The following is a 21,421-nucleotide window of genomic DNA, read 5'->3' as shown; positions in this document are numbered from 1 at the left end:
CTGGCCCCTGTCTATGGAGCGCTCAGTCTCCCACCCATCCACAGCCCCACCAGTGTACGGCCGACAGCAGTAGGTGCCTATCACATCGCAGGGTGCCGCGAGAGGACTGACAGGATCACACCATCGCACTTGTAGCAGTGGAGACTCGCGCAGGTGAGTTACATTCGGACTGTTTATTACTACAACACTCAAGAACGGTCTTCATTCATCTTTAAACTTTGTTTTGTTCCTTGCTTTTAGAAATTACAAAACGCCATGCTTGTTCTCCACTGGTATGCATGTGTGGATATGTTCAGCTTTTTATTAAACGTCTTAAAGTGTTTGCTTTGGCTAGATCTGGTGGCATTACTTTGCATAATAGCCTAATAAAGTATCGGGCCAAGGTAAACATTATATTTGTTAGTCAAATACTTAGATATTCTTGTAGTTTAGTTTTTTTTTGTTGAGGTAAAAAGCCTGCGCGTTTTTACGCAGCGTAAAAGTTTTGACAGCTGTGCGTAACGCATCCAAAGTTGAAACGGCATAGGTGATTAATTATTTTCCTCTTCTCCCCAAGGATGGCCAACTCAACGCGTATCTTCTGCAGTATGGTTTTCATCATGGGGTTGCTCTCCTCGCCCGTGGAATCCAAAAGAAACCGAGGTTCACAAGGCGCCATTCCTCATCCTGACAAAAGCAACCCAAACGAATCGGAGCAGCAACCGCAGACTCCGCAGGCGGGCTCCGGCTCCCGGCAGAGGCAGGGCTCATCCTCCCCGGCCGACGAGGTGCTGGAGTCCAGCCAGGAAGCGTTACACGTGACGGAGCGCCAGTATTTGAAACGGGACTGGTGCAAGACGCAGCCCCTGAAGCAGACCATCCACGAGGAGGGCTGCGTCAGCCGCACCATCATCAACCGCTTCTGCTACGGGCAGTGCAACTCCTTCTACATCCCCAGGCACATCCGCAGGGAGGAGGGTGCCTTCCAGTCCTGCTCGTTTTGCAAGCCGAAGCGTTTTACCACCATGACTTTTACTTTGAATTGTCCCGACCAGCAGCCACCCACCAAGAAGAAACGCATCCAGCGCGTCAAACAGTGCCGCTGTATATCCATAGACCTGGACTAAAGACAAGGCTTGGGTGTGTGTGTGTGTTTCATATCCCTCGCGGACAGGATTGTTGGTAGAAAAAAAAGGTTGTCACATAGCCAAGAACACATGCCTGTCTCCACTTGGAGGATGCATTCACGAACGCTTCGTACATGTAGGCTACAGTCTCTTCTTGCATAACGTGTGAACAAATATGGACATGCAACTTATAGACCATCGAGCATTTTACTCCTCACCAGTTTGAAAACAAGCATCACTGCACAGGAACGCTGAATTGGAATGGGCACGTTTTACGCACGGCTTCCTCCTCCCGAGAGGACTGCATAACCCCGGGTTATTTAATATAGAAACGCTTGCTGTGACAGGAAATGTACAATTTAGTATTTTAATGTGCATAATGTGTTTGCTGAACTGGACGTTTCCACTGTGTGGAATTTGATGTATGAGCGAGGATATTTGTAAATGGAAAATGTGATTTTTATTTCGATGTTACAAGAATGTCCGAAGGTAAATTGATTTCTGTGAATTTCCAAGTCCATTGGTAAAGTTTTTTTTTTTTTTTTTTAAAGTTGGATGCCTACTCTTTTAGAGATGATAGGCTTATTAGCCAGACGCTGTTCAGTGATGGGTTATCCAGTATCGAGATTAAATAGTTGTCAATGTAAAGGCATCCTTGATGTAACCGGTTTGTTTATCCCTTTGATTAAATTATCCATGAAAATATAAAATAAACGGATGTTCTAATATTGTGTACATCTGTGACTTTACACCTGATATAGATTAGGAAGGTGTTCAAATGTTAAATGATGGCCTCATCTGCTGCTCTCCTCTAGCATGGAGCCAGCATCTCAGACTTAAAAAACATTTAATTGTAAAAGCAGTCCCTTTAAGGAAAGAAATGGAGTTACGTTTTCCAATTATTACTTGGAATTATGTTATTTTACTTCACTGTATTTTGTTATATGGCTCGCAAATCTGTTGCAGGACTGAAACGAGGAATGTATGAAGGATGAGGAATTTCCCTTCATTAAATAAGTAACACATTTAGGAAAAGGTTTTGGTATTTAGATAATCCATTATTCTTCAGGCATCCATTTTGAATACAACCATTATTATACATGGTCCAAACCCTTAATCTTTAGGAGGTTTTTGGTGTTTAAATAAAACATTGGCATGAGCTGGATGTGCCACAGGTGTTAATCTAGTCAGAGCTAAAACAGTCAATAATCAACAGTTTGTTTATTAGAATCTCTTGGTGATTTATTGATCCTTGTTGGATGAATATAATGCAATTCTTACATTACAAATGTCGTTTTTGAAATGACTGTAAATCACTGAAAACGAATTAACCTCGAGTAAACACAATTTATCACTTTATTTTAGGAGTCTTACCGGAACATGTTTCGCAGTCTAAATCTGAGGCCTGATTGAATAACTTTATTTTGACTCACAGCCTGGCTGAATTATGAATCATCAGATTCTCTTTGATGACGCAGGTTTCTCACATTAATTTCACATCTGCTTGGTGCACTGCGGGCCTAATGAAGTGTCGACAGAAGAACATTTAGAGAAGTTGGTCCAGTTTGTTCGGCATCCAGTACTTTAATCTCGAAATTTAAAACAATTCCATAAAATTACAGAGCACCTACAAGAGAGCTACATACATACATACATACATACAGTAGAGGCTACAGCAGTTCCTTTGTCAGTATTTAAACATAGCATTTCATGAAATATCTATCTTTTTACAAAATAAATGGCACAGGTGAAAGACTTAGGAGGGTAAAAATAGTAATTCAAGGTGCAATTTGATGGATTCTCTGATAATAGAAGTCTGTCTGAGATATAGCAACTCGCATGGCTTTAGGTGATGTACTAAAATGTTCTCAATACCCAAAAATACAATCCTCATCTCTCCAAAACTAAAGAGAAAAGGCAAATCTCCACCGACATTCAACATCTCGGGCACAACATCCATGTGAAAATATATCTTTCTTCTGATTTAACCACGCAGCTTCTCAGCCAATTACAACTCATAAAAATACAGCCTCGAAGGGACCAACGCTGATGCCTTTTGGCAGAAAATAAATCTTTCCTTACATAAATAGACTTTTCTTGAATGACACAGGAGTGTGGTTACATCTTACATTTCAGATAACAAAACACACACTTGCCTAGACTTTCTCATAAAAAATGTAATCGAACACGTTTAAATCATAAAGCCGTAAAATTCATAAAACTTCTAACAAGGAAAGGGTACCCTTGCATAGGAAAAGAGGACATCTGAAAAATGCACGCAGTTAGCATAACCAGGGGAGTGTAGCTAATAGCGAGCTACAACATACAGCTACAGCAAGCAGTAAAGTGCTTAAAGGTGACACTCAATGAAGGACTAACAATTTATATTTAATATCTGTGATGACTGGGTGAACGGCAAAATGTGCTGTTTTCTTCTGATGTTTTGAAGTACCTCTGTGTGTGTTTGAGGGCCCCTTCTCTGGCCCCACCCAGGAGAGGTCAGTCTGGTGCAGTGCTACACGAAACAGTGAAACCTCCACAATTTGTGTGCACACACATTTATACACAACATGTCTTAATCTGCTCATGAAGCCATGGCGCGGATCATTCATCATCCTCCTGCTGCTGCACGGGCCCTGCAGATTCTACAACATGACATATTTACTAAGACTTTTAATGAGCCGTGGGGAATGAAAAGCTAGGAACAACCGCTTCCAGACACAGATTTTTAGTTTGTCAATGGGGATTTTCCTTTTCAGGCAGCCGTATGTGCACCGTCTTTGAAGAATCTAGCAGCGTTATCACTCTGCTCTCTTACGTCAGAAACAAATGATTTCTCAGCTCTTGTAGATCAAGAAGGAACCTCTTGGATGCGTCAGCTGTGAATCCCACTGACCCCTTGAGACCTTTCACAAGCTGGGCACTCGGAGGTCGCGCCCTGCCGGATGAATGAGATCGATCTTTGGCCTTTAAGACTCTCATCACTTGGACTGTGCGCAGCCATGCATCGGAGGGTAGGGTGGGGATGTGTGGGTGTTAGTAAACAGAGAACCGCAGTAGTTGTCCGGCGAGGTTTTTTTTGTGAGTCTGTAGAGAGAGTGAAGAGCAGACCGCTGTTGTTGAGGCAGGTGGAAAACACACACAATGAGGCCTTCTGATCTACGATCTTCTCCTACCACTCCTTGTTTCTTCTTCTGCTGCGATTTCACTCAGCTGGAAGACACGCCAGCCTCCTTCTGCCGCAGCCTCTCTTTCTGTTGGCAAGAACCACAAACAATATTCAGTATGCACTTCATCGTGGACACAAGTAAGAGCAGCTTTCAGGAAATTCCATCTCTGTGCTGTATGTAGATCAGTTCTCACCAGACTGTTGGCATTGATCTTCTTGGTTTCCACTCTCTTCTCCGCTGTGATCTTCTTGATGTTTTCCTGAGCTTCCTTTAACCTATGGGGAAAAAGAAAGTCCTTGACTTTACATTTACAGAACCTTTAAAACTCTGCGCACACTCTGAAAGCTTCGCAAAAAGCCCTGACATTGTGTGTAACTTGGAAAACATTACACATGCTGGACCCTCTCATCACTGTGTCCTTGTGAAGCTGTAAGTAAGGGCAACACACACACACACACACACACACACACACACACACACACACACACACACACACACACACACACACACACACACACACACACACACACACACACACACACACACACACACACACACACACACACACACACACCACACACACACACACACACACACACACACACACACACACACACACACACACACACACACACACACACACACACACACACACACACACACACACACACACACACACACACACACACACTTGCGGTCAGTGAAAGCCCCGTAAGCCAGTAGGAGTACAGAATGACAGTGGGTTGATGAGATAATGAGGCAGCCTTTAAAAAACACTTGGCTTTTATGAGTGTGCAACAGTATTTAAAATAAAGTTAATTGTACATAAGCACGATCAGCTGTGAGTAATGAGAGACACGATTACCTAGTAAACAATTAAGAGAGAGCACACGGCAGGCCTGAGAAATCTCCATCTCAAAGATACCGCTCGGTTTAGACAGAATCTCCTGGAGGACACTAAAGGTAAGATTCATGATCTGACAGAGCCATGGAGGCACTACATGATACTCAAAACCCTGAGAGAGCATGCAGTAATGAAAAGCTTCACTCCTGCCCTTTGGGCTGCATGTCCAGCATCATTACAGTGTTTATCAGTTCCCCCATAACGCTTGCTAGTAAAGCTAGGCGGCTGCAAGGAGGGTCTGCTGTCCTTTGGTTGGAATGCCCCCCCACCTCCAACCCGACTTGAAGCCTCAGGTCAGAGGAAACATCATAAATTCAGGCCCCCGTTCTTCAGGGTGAGGGTCGAGGCCTCAGCTCCTCCAGTTTGATGGCCTTCCTCTCTGCTGTGAGTCAGAATCTGCACATCGCCCTGTACAGTTAGTGCTAATTTGGTGTGATGTGTAGAGGTCGTTAAGCACCCAGCTGAAGGTGACAGAGGCAAGGAGTCCGACGCGAGGATGAGATGGTTCAGCCTCAGTTTGGTAAGGGTGTGTTCTGCAGAGAGGTAAATCCACTGATAGAAAAACTAGATGTTTCACACTAAGGTTTAAATGTGATGTTACATTAAAACCTCTTTATTTGATTTAAATGTATAAAATTAATAAACGATTTGCACTAACCAGATCCTGCAAATCAAAAAACATTAAATGCTGCGCTTCTAAACGCAACTGGGAAGCCAGGAATGAGTCACCTGAGACCAACAGTTATTTAAACTGGACTGAACTGGCTGTTTACGCAGCAGAGAGGAGAGGACAAGAGAGGTTGTAAATAGCGGTAATAAAAATGGAAATAGTTCAGTGTGTTAAGTATGTGGAGCCTCAATTTCTTTTTCTCAATTATTGCTAACACTTGTGGCCACTAGAAAAAATATTGCATATATAGATAACATTTTAAAAAACATTTACAGATTATTAAATTATCAAAGCGATCAGTTTAAACTGTGTTCAAAAAAATGCTGTCATCATTTGTTTTGTACTGCACAAAAGCCATTTTTAAGGTCACCCTATTTCTAGCAATGATTTCCAAGCAGGACTTGCAACAGTGAGTAAAATGTGACAGGACCAAAGGAAAGTTCAGTGAGAGGGTAAACATTTTTTCTGTCTCTTTTCACCAGATCCTACATTTCCCATCATGCACATTTGTAACACAGGCTTAATGTTTAAAGTTTCAAGAATCTGTGATAACTCTGAGGAATGTAAGTACATGTAATCGTGTGACTTGAAACAAAAAAACATTCCCAACTCACTTCTCCTTGGAGATGTTCTTGTTTTGTCGTGTCCAGGCGTTCTTGAAGTCGTTGCAAAACTCGTACCAAAGCATAAAAACTAAATTCGTGGCCACGTCTTTCTCTCCGGACTTTGGCTTCACCCCAAAGTAGCTCACTGTGTCCTGGAAACTGCATTGGGAAAACAGAACAGAGGCACAAATGGTGTCATCTTTATCACACACATACACTTGTAGAATAAACATAAATAAATGTGCCAGTGATTATGTTACATTAAAAGCTTTAAAGAGGAAACTAAGGGGTTTAAGTCCAACAAACACAGACAAATGGAGGTTAAGAAGGGTCAATTTCAGGCACAGCGCATAGAAAAAGATGGATGTGGAGTCAGACAGAGAGGCGAGAAACAGAGCTGGAGGAGAGTCTCCACCCTGCTGGGCCACTGGGGAGAGGCAGTAGTGGCGGCTCCATTATCACATTGACCTCCACAGCCTGCAGGGGAACACTGCCAGAGGATAGGGAGACAGCCAAGAACAGACTGCTGCTCTTCACACACACATACACACACTCACAGCTCCTAGAACATACTTGCTGGCAGTCTATCAAAGATGTCAATATGATACGAGCTCACAAAAACATCAGATCTGTGTGAATAAACACATTTTCTGTTTTCTGTTCACAGGGACTGTAGCACTGTTGCAGACCAGCTCCTCAGCCTAATTCAATTGTAACCAAATCTGAACTCTTCGCAAAGCTCCCAGCAGCACACACGAGGCATGAAAAGCAGCCGGCTGCTTCAGATTCCCTCCCTAACCCAAACAGAAAATACATTTTCTTGCCATGCCTGTCAAAGGGGTTGATAAAAGGCGGCTATGATTCAAGGGATGCTCCCGGTCCCATTGACACCCAGATAGGCTCTGACCTCCAGATGCTAGGTGGCTTTTTGCGACGCTAATCTAAGACACGTTCATGCGGAGGGAAATGGTACAATATGCTGCTCAGACGATGAAAAATGTGGCTTCTGCTTCCCATTTCCCAGTGATGAGTCATTTTGCTTGGATGCTCAAAAAAGCGCAGTAGATCATCCTGTACGCTACAGAAGAAATCAGAGTCTCTGGGATGTTTAGATTGACCAAACAGACCTTTCTTCCTAGGTAGCTTTGTTGTAGCCAGGTCTGCTTTGGCATCATGAACACAGTCTCTTCTCCGACATGACCCTGGGTCATCATGTCAGAGCGTTCACAAATCAAGCAACAGCGCCTTTTCCCTTCTACCCTCTCAAGCATACGCAAGAGGCAGATACACAAGGGCTTCACTCAAAACAGATGCAACCACACTCACACACGCGAGTATACCTACCAAACATAAACAAAATCAGGCCTTTGTTAATTTGCGAGCGCGGAACAATTAAACTTGCACACACACTTCTGAAATCCATGTTATGATGCCATTGCCGTGAGAGGGTTTACTGCAGCACCCACAGCCGGCATTCCTCACTGACAGCTATAAAAAAAGACCCATTACAAAACCATGAGCAGCCGTGAGAATCAGGGAAATATTTGGACAGGCAACTCTGCATTCCTTTGTTTCCCCAGTAAAACGATTACAGAAGTAAACTCTGTGTTGTTGGCTGATCCAGCAGAGGCACTAAGCCGCTGTGTGCCATCGTCAGAAACGCAGTAGAATAACTTACGAGCTAGCGTCTATGAAACCATGACTGCCTGCTGGCTGTGGAAGAGGCCGTTGGGCCAAATGAAATTGAGCATGATGTGGGAGAAGGAAGCTTAATGAGACGGAACTGAGGACAGAACCAGAAAACCTCAGTGAACCCAAACATCAAGCAGGCAAATTAGAACTGCATGTTGGGAGGAAAGGCATCGTAACTCGCTATGGATTGGCCAAATCCACATTTTTTACAAGAATGTCTCATTAGAATTACATCTAAATTAATTAACTTCGTACCACACTGTACACACAATTACACCAAGCTTAAAGATATTTTGGACTGGTAATGCTGCACCATCATTTAATATTATTTTAAATATTTTTATATAATCCAATTGAACATGATTAACTTTTTGGGAATTTTAATAACTATGATGGGAATTTACAGTGATTCAATATGCATTTAGGTCTCCTGGCTACAAAATGTTGTCAGACAGAAGGGTGTCGCCCTTACTATTGTCAGGCAATTATCATATGGATGTTTAGGGCTTGTAATTAACATGCTGCACTTCCCCTTTTGTCTGCCCCCCCACCTCATTTAGGACTGTAATGTGGATTGCCTTCCTTCCTGTGTCTCATCTGTATAAATAATGACATTGCTTTTCTGTGTAACAGGGTCAGATCCTGGTACTATCTACTAGTGCAGGACCTCTGTCCTTTCCAGCTGGAAATATGATTGATTCTGTTAAATGCTATACTCTTTATTAAATAACACAACTTTGGTTTAAGCTTGTATATTTGTTGTTTTCTTACCAGAAGGTGATTAAGTGTGGAATTTCCACCACAATAACATAATGGACAAAAAGAGCAAGGCTAAAGAGTCCTGCTATTAGATCTGTAAGTTCATAAACAGCAGTGCTTTTAGCTTAATGCTAACGCTTACATGAAAACATGCTGCTAATGACGATGCTAACATCCTGACGTATAGCAGGTGTGTTTACAATTTTCACATCTTAGTTTAGCATGTTAGCGTGCTAAAATTAGCTAGTCATTCATCTTGCAGGTATTGTTTTGATACAGTATAGGAAAGTACTGGGCAGATTTAAATTGACCTAGTAATGGCACAAGATCGTCAAATGTATTACATTTCACCCATTGGGAAACCAGTAGCGTGGCGTGGGAAAAAAAATAGGGGAAGCCAATAATACGTCCTTTTTTTTGGGTCGGGGGTGGTGGTCAATGTAATAACTTAACCAGATGAGTGATTACAGCGCCCGGTATCATTTTACACACATTTGTATCAAACAGATGCAGGACTTACACGCCTGTTATCTAACCGACAGGTCCGCACGCACTCTCCAGCCGAAACTCTGATAAGCATTCATTCACAAACTAAATCAGGAGACCTTTAACGTTTTACGTCCGATTCGCTCCTGTACACAGCTCCAGTTTGGGCATCGGCCTGTCATCAGATTTCATATTTAGTTGCTGCTGTAGCGGAAGTTTAGTACAATTATTTTTGATTAAATACTCCAAATCTCCACCCTCCATAATTGCACTTGCTTCAGTTGCTTGCTACTTTCTAACGGCGGTGAGAGTGGTGCAGTGACGCTATCTATCTATCGATTAGATTTATGATTCGTGGATATTATCCGGCTGAACAAAACGTGAATTTATCTAACAGGTTCGTTTTCCACAGACCTTATTTCCAACTATTTTCCAAAATCCTATGGAGAGAAATCCCATTGCTTTTTTGTGGAGGGAAGGGAACCCGAGCGCAGCTTACTTCCGGGTTTTAGGACGCGTCACTGCACCACTAAGTTGATGCGATTTGATTGGATTGTGAGGCAAGGAAAGCCAGCTGCCTCTGGCTTCCCTTGGCATGGCCCTGACCAATCACAGGTTGGCAAGGGCATGACGTGAGCCTCGTCTGATTGGTCAATCCCTCCTTTTTTTTTCACCAAGGGAAGCCAATAGAGTGGCGAAGTCCCTCCCCTTCCGGTGGACCTCCATGGGACCTTATTTCGGAAAAAATATGTATTGAAGTCAATGGAGAGAGAAAGATTATCTTTCGATCCCGTTTGAATTGAGCCACGAATTACGCATATGATGTTTGTCAATTTAAAAGATAATTTTACAAGTCAAAAAAATTAAAATGTGTCGTAAAACTGTGAAGTAACACTTTTTTTGTGTGAAACCGCTCAATGAACTACATCTCCCGTCTCGCACCACACACCAAGACGGCCGTCACGTTGGCACATTTCACTTCTTTCTTTCAGAATGAGGCGAAAAGTATTAAAAGAGGTGAAAATCACTACAAGTCTGGGCATGTTGAGAGCTGTACATACACAAAAGGGGAGTTAGTCGGTTCCGTAAGAGCCAGCATGCAGGACCGGGATTCTGGGATTTGTAGTCTTTCTAGTTTCGTATTTTTCATAGTCTTATATTTATATAATATTATAACAGTTTTAAGACAAACTCTGACTTTTTTTTTTACATGGAAATTATTTAAGATTGACAAACATCATATGTGTAATTCGTGGCACAATTCAAACGGGATCGAAAGATAATCTTTCTCTCTCCATTGACTTCAATACAAACTTTTTCCGAAATATGGGCTGCGTTTCACTTCGGTTAAATGGATTCCTTGCGTCCCTCACTTGTCGTTTCCCTGCGACTAGTCCCTCCCACCAGGGAAGCATGGAGAGACGCAAGGAAACCACGAGAAGCAGGGAAATGAGTTTTAAGAGCAATGGGACGTCCTTTCCTCCGGAGTGTCACGTGAAGTGACGTCCGTTTGTGATGACGCTGCACAGCTGATCGTCTGACAGCAGCTCTGTCCCCGTTATTTTCAAACACCCCCGCCTCTGTTAGTACACATTTACTGACACAAACATTTGTATCATCTGTTGTAGACCCAAATAAATAAAATCAAATAAGAACTCATTCTCAAAAAAGATAAACGCCATTCTTAAAATGTATAAACTAACATTAGTTAGATTAATATTGATTAGAGTGCACAATAGAAATAAAATAATTGAGAGAAGAAAAAGAGATATGTTATCTATCAAAACCCAGTTAGATTAACATTCATTGGATTGCACACTTAGTTTGTTTGTGTGGATATGTAGCAAATTAACATGTTAAATAGCACTTAATGACTGACTGAATGGAAATGACAATAAATGAAAATGTAAAACGAAAAAAGCGATCATGAAAATGTTTCCAATAAATGAATAAAATGATTTTTGACCACTTTGTTGTTCAGATATATCACATATTTGTAACTAAATTATACATTAATTGAAACAAAACACTGTAAACTGAGTTGTGACTCCCGTGAGTTTCATGTGTTTTCTTCACTCCGCTGGGAAACTGCTCTCATGTCAAGAAGCATCATATCAGTGCATGCGCCGCATCGTCCAATCAGTGAGCGATACACAGTAAGGGGGCGGGGCGAGTGTCTGAGGATTTCATCGAAGGATGGTCTGGTGGTTCCTCGATTATAGCTCCTCCGGCAAAAATAAGGCCATTGGGACGCTACTCAAGATGGCGCAGACAAATCAACTTCCGCTGAGACCGAGACCGAGGAGCGAGGAAATGAAAAATAAGAGAAGTGAAATGCAGCCAAGGTCCCAGGGCTGCGTTTCACTTCTCTTATTTTTCATTTCCTCGCTCCTCGGTCTCACCGGAAGTTGATTTGTCTGCGCCATTTTGAGTAACGTCCCAATGGCCTTATTTTTGCCGGAGGACCGAGGATCGAGGAGCGAGGAGCGACAATGGAGGAGCTATAATCGAGGAACCACCAGACCATCCTTCGATGAAATCCTCAGAGACTCGCCCCGCCCCCTTACTGTGTATCGCTCACTGATTGGATGGTGCAGCGCATGCACTGATCTGATGCTTCTTGACAGGAGAGCAGAGTTTCCCAGCGGAGTGAAGAAAACACATGAAACTCACGGGACTCACTCCTCAGTTTATACTGTGTTTTGTTTCAATTAATGCATCATTTAGTTACAAATATGTGATATATCTGAACAACAAAGTGGACAAAAATCATTTCATTCATTTATTGGAAACATTTTCGTGATCGCTTTTTTCGTTTTACATTTTCATTTATTGTCATTTCCATTCAGTCAGTCATTAAGTGCTATTCAACATGTTAATTTGCTACATATCCACACAAAGTGTGCAATCCAGTTAATGTTAATCTAACTGGGTTTTGATAGATAACATATCTCTTTTTCTTCTCACAATTATTTTATTTATATTGTGCACTGTAATCAATATTAACCAAACTAATAGTTCGTTTATACATTTTAAGAATGGCGTTTATGTTTTTTGTGAATTAGTTCTTATTTTATTTTATTTATTTGGGTCTACAACAGATGATACACATGTTTGTGTCAGTAAATGTGTACTAACAGAGGCGGGGGTGTGTGTGAAAATAACGGGGACAGAGCTGGCTGCTGTGTGACGCTCCGGAGGAAAGGACGTCCCATTGCCCTTAAAACTCATTTCCCTGCTTCTCGTGGTTTCCTTGCGTCTCTCCATGCTTCCCTGGTGGGAGGGACTAGTCACAGGGAAACGACGCAAGTGAAGGACGCAAGGAATCCATTTAACCGAAGTGAAACGCAGCCCATGAGTCCCACCGGAAGGGGAGGGACTTCGCCTCTCTATAGAGTGGCGAAGTCCCTCCCCTTCCGGTGGACCTCCATGGGACCTTATTTCGGAAAAATTATGTATTGAAGTCAATGGAGAGAGAAAGATTATCTTTCGATCCCGTTTGAATTGTGCCACGAATTACACATATGATGTTTGTCAATTTTGCAAGTCAAAAAAAAAAAAATGTGTCGTAAAACTGTGAAGTAACACATTTGTTTGTGTGAAACGCTCAATGAACTACATCTCTGGTCAACAACACACGTCACCAAGATGGCCGTCACTACTGTCTTGTCAACAAAACGATTGACTATCCTCACTATCACCACAATGAAACACGTCCTGAAGAATGTCATGCAAAGCTGCCTGCCTGCCTTCCTTTGATTCTCTCTGAACTGCCTGGTCGTTTTAATGTTTAATGTCAACCATTTGTGCAGATAGCATGAAGTAGAGAAGATCGCCGATGCTAACGTTAGCGTTAGCATTTCTCCCCCGGGCTTAAATGGTGTATTATAGAATGATCACACCGGTGACAGTACTATTCAAAGGGTTCACGAAATATGACTACTACTCTTACTGTTTAACATTTTGGGTTACTTAATGTTACTTCATGTTAAGGCTAATAAAAATGACAAGGCTGTAATGCTAACTAACGTGCTAGTTACTAGCTAGGTAGCTAACTTGATCAAGCCACTCCTGGTCCTTTCATCAGACGGGAAGCAAAAGAACGAGCAAGACCCATTGCTGGTATAATAACAACCTGGTACTAAGCACACAGGCATCTTGTTAAAGTTATCTTATCTTAGCCAGCGCCATATAGATAGATTAAATCTATATTGCGCTGATCTTAGGTATCTGAATGGTGGAGGAAAACAATTGTGACATCACTTACGCGACTCTGGGATTTGTAGTCTTTCTAGTTACGTATTTTTCATAGTCTTATATTTCAACAGTTTTACGACAAACTGTGACTTTTTTGACATGGAAATTATTTTTTAAGATTGACAAACATCATATGTGTAATTCATGGCACAATTCAAACGGGATCGAAAGATAAGTTTTCTCTCCCCATTGACTTCAATGCATAATTTTTCCGAAATAAGGTCCCATTACCCGGAAGTAGGTGGGCGTGACTTCGCCACTCTATTTCGGCTGGCCTCCTCTCGCAACAGTGAGTGCAATCTACTGTTTTACCATTACATCTAGAGGGGCGCTGTTTCCCTCTTTGTAAAATACTCAATGAGAATGGGGGAGAAATGGGCCGGCAGCAACACACAGCAAAGAAGAATGACCGAAACTAAACAAAGAGTTTTTATTTATTTATTAAAATTATAACTACAATCCAAAAAAACAGGGGAAGCCTGGCTTCCCTTGGCCTCCAGGAGAAAACGCCACTGTGGGAAACATAGATGTGTTTACAAAATGTCACGCCAATTCATAGTAATAGTCCAACAGTTTTAGATTTTCATGTGTGTACTAATGTAGTAGTCTGATTGACTACCTGACATCCATATTGCCACACTTCTAGCATGGTTGAAACAAAGATAGGGACTATATACTGTAAGTTTGATACTATTGGCTATATGATACCAGAGTTTCGATACCAGGGGTAACTTGCAAAAAGGTTGCAGTTAAAAAAATGGTCAATGTATCAATATATCTCATAAATGGTCATTGATGGTGACATTTGTTTATAAAGCCAAAATAAAAAAAATGGATAAGCCATACTTTGAGGTACTCTCCTGATGCCGATTAATTTGCCCAGTCCCTCTCACTGGTGGCTTACTTTCACTGGCAGCCGTCTAAACTCACTGACTCCTCATGATACAGAGGTATTAGGTAGCACTGAGGATGTGTTGTCTATTTCCTTTATTAACACCATAATGGAGCGGCCACTGTGAGGATCCCTCATCCAGCACAGATGTGAGAGCCCACCCAGGGCCCGGTGAGCCCGCTGACGCCCGTATTCATCAACAGCGTGTCACTTTTACGAGGTGGCTCTGTGGGAACCTGAGAAAGAGCCCCCCCCTCCCTCCTGCTCTACCTAACGCCAGTCAGCCAGCCCCCTCTTTAGATGAACATTTTTAAAACTTCATTAAAGGCAAAAGGTGCCATCAGCTGCGGGGCCTGTTTGATCAATAACACACACACACACACACACACACACACACACACACACACACACACACACACACACACACACACACACACCACACACACACACACACACACACACACACACACACACACACACACACACACACACACACACACACACACACACACACACACACACACACCACACACACACACACACACACACACACACACACACACACACACACACACACACACACACACACACACACACACACACACACACACACACACACACACACACACACACACACACACACAACCACACACACACACACACACACACACACACACACACACACCAGGACAGAGGTGCAGCAGTTCTCACTTGGCTTAAAAATGGCAACATGAAACAGAACAGTTTGAAACCGTTTGCTGAGTTATAGTTTTGTCCAAAGCAATCAACCTCCTAATTGTTTACAGTTTCCATTTTCTCTGCGTCCGGTGCCTCTTACTTTCTCCTTTATGTGTTTCATGATTTATTTTGGAAGTGGGAGTGTTGCGATATAAAGCAAACAATCCTGCTCTCTATCCAAACAAGGCCAAAATAATCTAGTTGCTTTGTTTGTCTGCTCCACCATCTTCTTCCAATATGAAATGTTCCAGATATGATTTTTGTGAGCTCAGAGACTGCCAGTGTGTCTTTCGCCTATAAATCTCTCAGCGAACTCTCTGGAGTCTTCTGCACAAAACATGGCAGATAAGAATGATAGGAACTGCATGGGGAGGAAGCACTGGGTTCAGGCTGAACATACAATATGCATGTGTAATGATAGAGGCTGCTGTCTCTGGTAAGCATGTTTATTTGGTACTTAACACCAATTATAAAAAGCCTATAATGTATGCATAGTTAAAATACAGGTGCCTAATTATGCAAAATAAACTGCTTCAACAATCCCTGTTCAATCAAAGTTGGTTTGCAGTTTTAACATTTCTAAACACGATACTTTAAACCTACTTCATCTTACTATACCTTATCAGCTGCTGCTAATATCTGTACGCTGCTATACGAGTAAACATTAGTGCTATCAGAAACCAGATATGTTATCTCTGTGAAGCATGCTAAATAGTTGCCGTGTGATGTTTGCATTTCACCACACTTGACGAAATCCCATTTTTATTTGCATCCAAACATAATGTTTCATTCCTAGCTTGTGGCTGTTTTAGTCAGTGACCTACCTTCTTTGCGCCAAATCCAGACTTTCCTCCTCAGCTGAATGCTCCGTTTGAGCTGTAAAAAGGAGAGAAAATATTGAATTAGGATGTATTAAGGGGTTTTGGTGCTATGGATAAACATGGTTTTCCTCTGATAACCAATAAGAACTGATCCCAGGAACACTGGTGGTTCCAGAGGGGGGCGCTGTGTTCATTAGCCATCCCTAAAGTTGTCAATGAGGAAGAAAAGAAGAAGAAAGGGGCTCTGGGTTGAGATGTCAGTGACACGGCAAGCGTGTTATCCAAGTGACAGTTAAGCACATTGTAAAGTTTGACGTGCTTCTGTGCGTTGACGCATGAGAGTGTGAGCCTGTGACGCCTGGGCTCGGGGCGGGGGGGCCGTGGTCTGTTCTGCGTGTGTGCGTCCACATACATGTGCATGTTCTAAGCAGAGCCGAAAGCAGGGGCGCAGGGTTGAGCAGAGAGGCTTGGGAACTGGAGGCTCCTGTGGACTCCTGCCATGTAAAAGTGTCTAAATAAAAGGCAGATGTGTGCGGCGGGCCAGGCCGAGGTGCAAGAATTTATCTAGGGCCAGAGAGTGCCTGTGATCTCAGATTTATTGCATTTTTCCAGATTCATCCTTTTTACAATGATGGGGGACCTTTCCTACTTGAAGATTTAAGAGGGGGAAGTCTCCAAAAAATTGTTCAAAGGCAGGTTTGGGGGTCTTTTGGGAGAAGGTGAGCTTAAGCCTCTGACCAACTACCTCTTTTACTTTCACTTTTTTTTTTTTTTTTTTTTTTTAAACATGTATGTGAGTAAGGGGGCTGAGGTAAACCTAATGAATGAAAGTTGTGGCCATGTCTGGGATAGAAGAAGGGGGGGGGGGGGTCCGTGACCAATGGCGTTAGTCTCAGTGGGGGTCAGGCTGGCGCCTGAGGTACCCCTCTGGTGCGACTGTGCAGAGGTGGCACTGGAGCCGAGAGGTTGAGAGAGAGAGAGAGAGAGAGAGAGAGAGAGAGAGAGAGAGAGAGAGAGAGAGAGAGAGAGAGAGGAGAGAGAGAGAGAGGAGAGAGAGAGAGAGAGAGAGAGAGAGAGAGAGAGAGAGAGAGAGAGAGAAAGAGAGAGAGCGGCCCAGGGAGAGAGAGTGTGAAGTCTCTCTTCCACCGCTCCCTGTGTAAACATGAAACCAGTAGTCGCTAACTAGAAAGTTATGAGATGTGCATGCTGAGAGGGACAATAAATGAGGGCTTTAAAACTCTGACACACTTTTCCAAACCGCGGCTATACCTAGCAGCTAGAAGACAAAGAGAGGGAAAGCAGTGTTAGAGGGATGCTTGGTGGAAATCCTCAGCATCTTTCTCTGTTTCCCCACATCACCTCTACTTAAAAACACATTCACGTCTTCATCAAAAACAGCTTCCTCAGACAGTTGTCATGTGCAAATTCTACTCAGTCTACGTAAGTGGAATCTTGGTTATTGGAGTCTGACTCACTGACAACAAATAAAAAGTACACGGATGTGATGATACACATGTATTCCCTAAGAGGCCCGGCGAAAGGAGACTTACATAAAGCTAAGAATAAAAGCAGGAATTTGTTTTCAATTAGTCATGGCCTTGTTTACAACATCAAAAAATGCCGCTAAAAGTATCCCCAAAGGTTTCAAAGAGCTCCTATTAAAAAAGGGAAAGGAAAAAGGTGCTTGATTAGATGATGAAATCGCCACGGGCAGTTTTTTCTTTTTACTTGGAGAATAGTTCTGAAGATACATGTTGTTGGTAGAGGGAACTTGGCTCAAAGCAGGGAGAGGGCGAGCACAGGAATACCCTTAAGAGAGAAAGGATAAAGTATGGATCACCGGATTTCAGAAGTATCCCGTGTTAGACCTGGTAGAGATCACACAGCCAAGTTTAAGAGGCAGAGCGAGGCGTTTGGGTTCACCTGCAGGCCCTGCTGTGAGCTTCTCAACAGGCGGGGTTATGGGTCAGCACTACTCAGTCAAACAAGTCTCAAGTCTTGATTCGCTTGTGCACTTTTGTCTTGTTTAAAAAGGAAGAAGTTTCCCTTAACAGTTCATTTCAATATGTTCAAATCATGTGTCAAACACATGCATCTGGCATCAGCCTCCTGAGCGTTTACCTGGGTGAGAAATGTATTCGATCACTGATGAGTCAGAGTTTAGAGCCTCAGCCGCTCTTTGATGTGAGGAGCTGTTGCTTTGTTTGGCCTTTTGAAGTCATGGATTCATCACGAACAATGATTACACCCCGCTCCTCCCAACGCACGGGCAACGGCTCGCGGAATTCTGTTTATGAAAGCGAGGTTTACAAGTATCCCACTGGAGAGTTTATGTTCAAGATGTGCCTTTGCAAATCAATGCCGCTTTGTAGCCAGTGGCAACCGCAGTGGTTTCTGTAAAAGCTTTTGCGATAATGGCCAAAGGGGAGGCTTAAGCGCTACTCACAAGTTGTTAAGGGGGATACACTAACTAGAACAATGTCATGGCACATTTCCATTAAAACAAATTGGTTCGGTATGAAATAACAAACAATCAGGAACTTTACTATAAACATGGACTCTCCACAAATGTTCACTCTGCACCGTAAACATACTGCTCAATCTCTTTGGGAGATACCTCATCTGACTCTTTAATGATGGAGTGAGTGTATTGTTTCAGATTTGTTTAAGTGGGGTTGTATGAGGTACTTATCCCTACAGTTGATAGCAGTCAGCATGCCCCAAGTTGGAGAAGAAATCAGGAATACTGGCATTAAGGCCAAGATATGTTCTACTGGGGACGGAGGCAGCAGCAAAGTGTATTAAATACAGGCCCTCCTAAAGAAGGTTAATATAAACCAGCCACCCGACTACATTAACAGGCATTGCTGGTTTATTGCCGAGTTTTGGGTCTTTTTTGCCCACGTTTTGAGCCTCCATGTTAATCCAAAGCACCCTAATTTCCTACTGGTTTAAAGTGCTTATCATAAAACTGTCATGCATTTAGCTATTGTCCAGCTATTTATCCAGGCACATCTGAATCAAGAGATGTGACAGCAGAAGAAAGAAATGGAACCATCTGAGGTAAACTAAGAGATCTTGGACACAGCGGAGGGTTCGTGTATAAGCAGCTTAGGTGAAGCAAAAGTGGAGCAGCATATGGGTGTATAATGGCCGGCATTGATCATTATTTTATTGATAAGTGAGACAAAAGTGTACACAGAAACCTTCAATAATGAACCAAAAAAAGCCCTTGTGTTTGAATTCTTACATTGTTGATTTTCTCCAGCAGAAAATAAAGTATTAAAAGGTTGAAAGGGATTTATTTTCCTGTGCATTTCAGCCCAACTTGCAGTTTGTGATTTCGGCAATAGAAGAAACAAGGTAAGGATATTTAGGGTGGCAGTTACTACAACTATAATAAATGCTCAGAAGACTAGTGTGTGGATCAGAAAGCGGACACACGGGGGGATGATCAGTGTGTCCCGGGGGAAGCTCTGCCCCTGTCCCGGTGGTCCCCAGCCCTGATCCACTGAGGCCGGCCAGTCTTTACAAGGCCGCGGCCAGAGGTGCCCTGCCAGCTTTATGGCAGCAGAGAGTACATGAGAACCATGTTAGAGGCAATGTGATCCCTTCTACAGGCCTGCAGACTGTCCTCATGCTGTCTTACAGCGCAGCGAGACGCCCTCTCCCAGCAGAACACACACACACATATATACATGCTCTGAGAGGCAGATCTGACCATCAGTCTGACATGGCAAAAAACATAATTACATCTTTCTCTTTTTAAAAAAGGTCTCAGGGTGAAGACGGGGCTTTTCTGCTCTGTAAGCACGGTTTAACGACTAGTTCATAACCTCCATCTTTGAAGACACTGACCATTTCTTTCAGGGTCCTTTACAACTTAACATAAGACAATTCATCTTATGAGCAGGACTGAGTAAGAATTTGTGCATGGAGAGTTTGGGGAGATTTGGCAAAGATGCTTTCTCTTTATAAACACAAAACTGAGCCTATCACCTAATTCGGGATTAAATAAATAGTTAACATATCAATCAATAATTTCTCTCTTTTTGAAAAAGAGATCATCTTTTGGTGTCATTGTCGAGATGTACATAAAATCTTTGCTAATGATTCATGTAAATACATTTAACAATCCAGACTCAATATGTATATATGTTCATTTCATTTCATTCATTTCTTGTTTTAACAGTTAATAACCTGTATATCATTTTGATTTTTATATTTAATTGTATTATTCTTGTGTGAATCTGTACCGTCCTGATTTTCGCTCTCACCCTGGTGCCGCTTAAAATCCTGAATTTCCCCACGGGGATTAATAAAGGTCCATTTTATCAAATCACAACTTATGTTTTTGCGGTTAACTTTTCTGTGAATTTAGTAAAATAATGGAAAGGGAAAAAAAAATACATATTTATAACTAGCAAATAATTTGTGTTTCCATGCTGTTTTCGTGTGTGCAGTTTTGCCACAGATAAAACCTTTGGACTCACCAGCAGAGACGAATCCGGCCATCTTCTCCTTGAAGGGCTGGAGGTTTTCTTCCGACGAGTTAGCACACACCTTCTGCACGTTCTTTTCACAAGCTGTCAGAGAGACAGAGGAGACAAAGGAGGGAAATGAGGAAGGATATAAATGCATTATAATAAACAGAATTGAAGAAAAATAAATTAATTGGTAAGAGTTAAGTCATTAAAAGACAAACTAATTAAGAACTTAAAAACAAATTAATAATAAGGGGAGGTGAAACACAAGATCACTTGAAGGAAGCTTGAGCTCTCTTTAAAGCCATTTTATTAAATTAGAAACTCACAAAATCTTTTATCTTAACCTGAAAACAAATAATCTACATTGTTCTTATTGTTTTCTTTCAGTAGCCCTCTTGTTGTTAAGTGTGTGGAACATTATGTGTTTTACACTCACAATAATCACAATTACTGACTGACTAAATGTGCCACAATGGAAAACCACAGACAAACTTCCCTTGTTACCTCCCCCAATGAGGGGGAGACACAACTGGGCGTAACACAAGGAATGAAAGAAAATGTAATTCAACTAAAAAAACAGAGAGAGCATTTCATTCAGATTTCAAAACATAAAATTATAGTTTTATTTATAGTTTAATTAATTCGTTTTTTTCCTCCTTTTTCTGTTACTAATTGATTTGAACGGATACTATTAGTGGAAAGAGTGTGTACAAATCAGTGATATGTGTCTGATTTTTACATGATGTTGTTGTTTCCGATGTCCTATTATTGTAGTCTGGAAAGATGCAGTCAAAGACACATTTCTGCTTTGTATTCTGCGTCCGACCTGGTTGT

At 42.2% G+C, this 21,421-nt stretch overlaps 2 protein-coding genes across 2 annotated transcripts in view; one reads left to right on the top strand and one right to left on the bottom strand.

The window, feature by feature from the left end:
- Positions 1 to 1,819, top strand: grem1b (gremlin 1b). Its single transcript, XM_034130435.1, has 2 exons — positions 1 to 153; positions 557 to 1,819. The coding sequence occupies exon 2, from the start codon at positions 558 to 560 to the stop codon at positions 1,104 to 1,106; it is 549 nt and encodes a 182-aa protein (XP_033986326.1). The 5' UTR covers positions 1 to 153; position 557; the 3' UTR covers positions 1,107 to 1,819.
- An 846-nt stretch (positions 1,820 to 2,665) lies between these two features.
- LOC117482158 (formin-like) overlaps positions 2,666 to 21,421 on the bottom strand; it is a 45,299-nt gene continuing 26,543 nt past the window's right edge. Inside the window, exons 13-17 of the mRNA XM_034130196.1 lie at positions 20,594 to 20,686; positions 16,104 to 16,155; positions 6,465 to 6,614; positions 4,470 to 4,551; positions 2,666 to 4,360 (exon numbers count right to left, since the gene is read on the bottom strand). Of these exons, the coding sequence (XP_033986087.1) occupies positions 4,316 to 4,360; positions 4,470 to 4,551; positions 6,465 to 6,614; positions 16,104 to 16,155; positions 20,594 to 20,686 (422 nt within the window). The 3' untranslated portion in view covers positions 2,666 to 4,315. The remainder of the gene's footprint in view (positions 4,361 to 4,469; positions 4,552 to 6,464; positions 6,615 to 16,103; positions 16,156 to 20,593; positions 20,687 to 21,421) is intronic.

This window comes from Trematomus bernacchii, unplaced genomic scaffold (assembly GCF_902827165.1).
Source record: "Trematomus bernacchii unplaced genomic scaffold, fTreBer1.1, whole genome shotgun sequence".
Lineage (NCBI taxonomy): Eukaryota > Metazoa > Chordata > Actinopteri > Perciformes > Nototheniidae > Trematomus > Trematomus bernacchii.
Note: the sequence above shows the minus strand (reverse complement) of the source record. Positions and strands in the feature narration are given on the sequence as shown.

Bases quoted from the DNA above. Each gene is read 5' to 3' on its own strand.
- grem1b (XM_034130435.1), top strand. From the start codon at position 558: ATGGCCAACTCAACGCGTATCTTCTGCAGTATGGTTTTCATCATGGGG.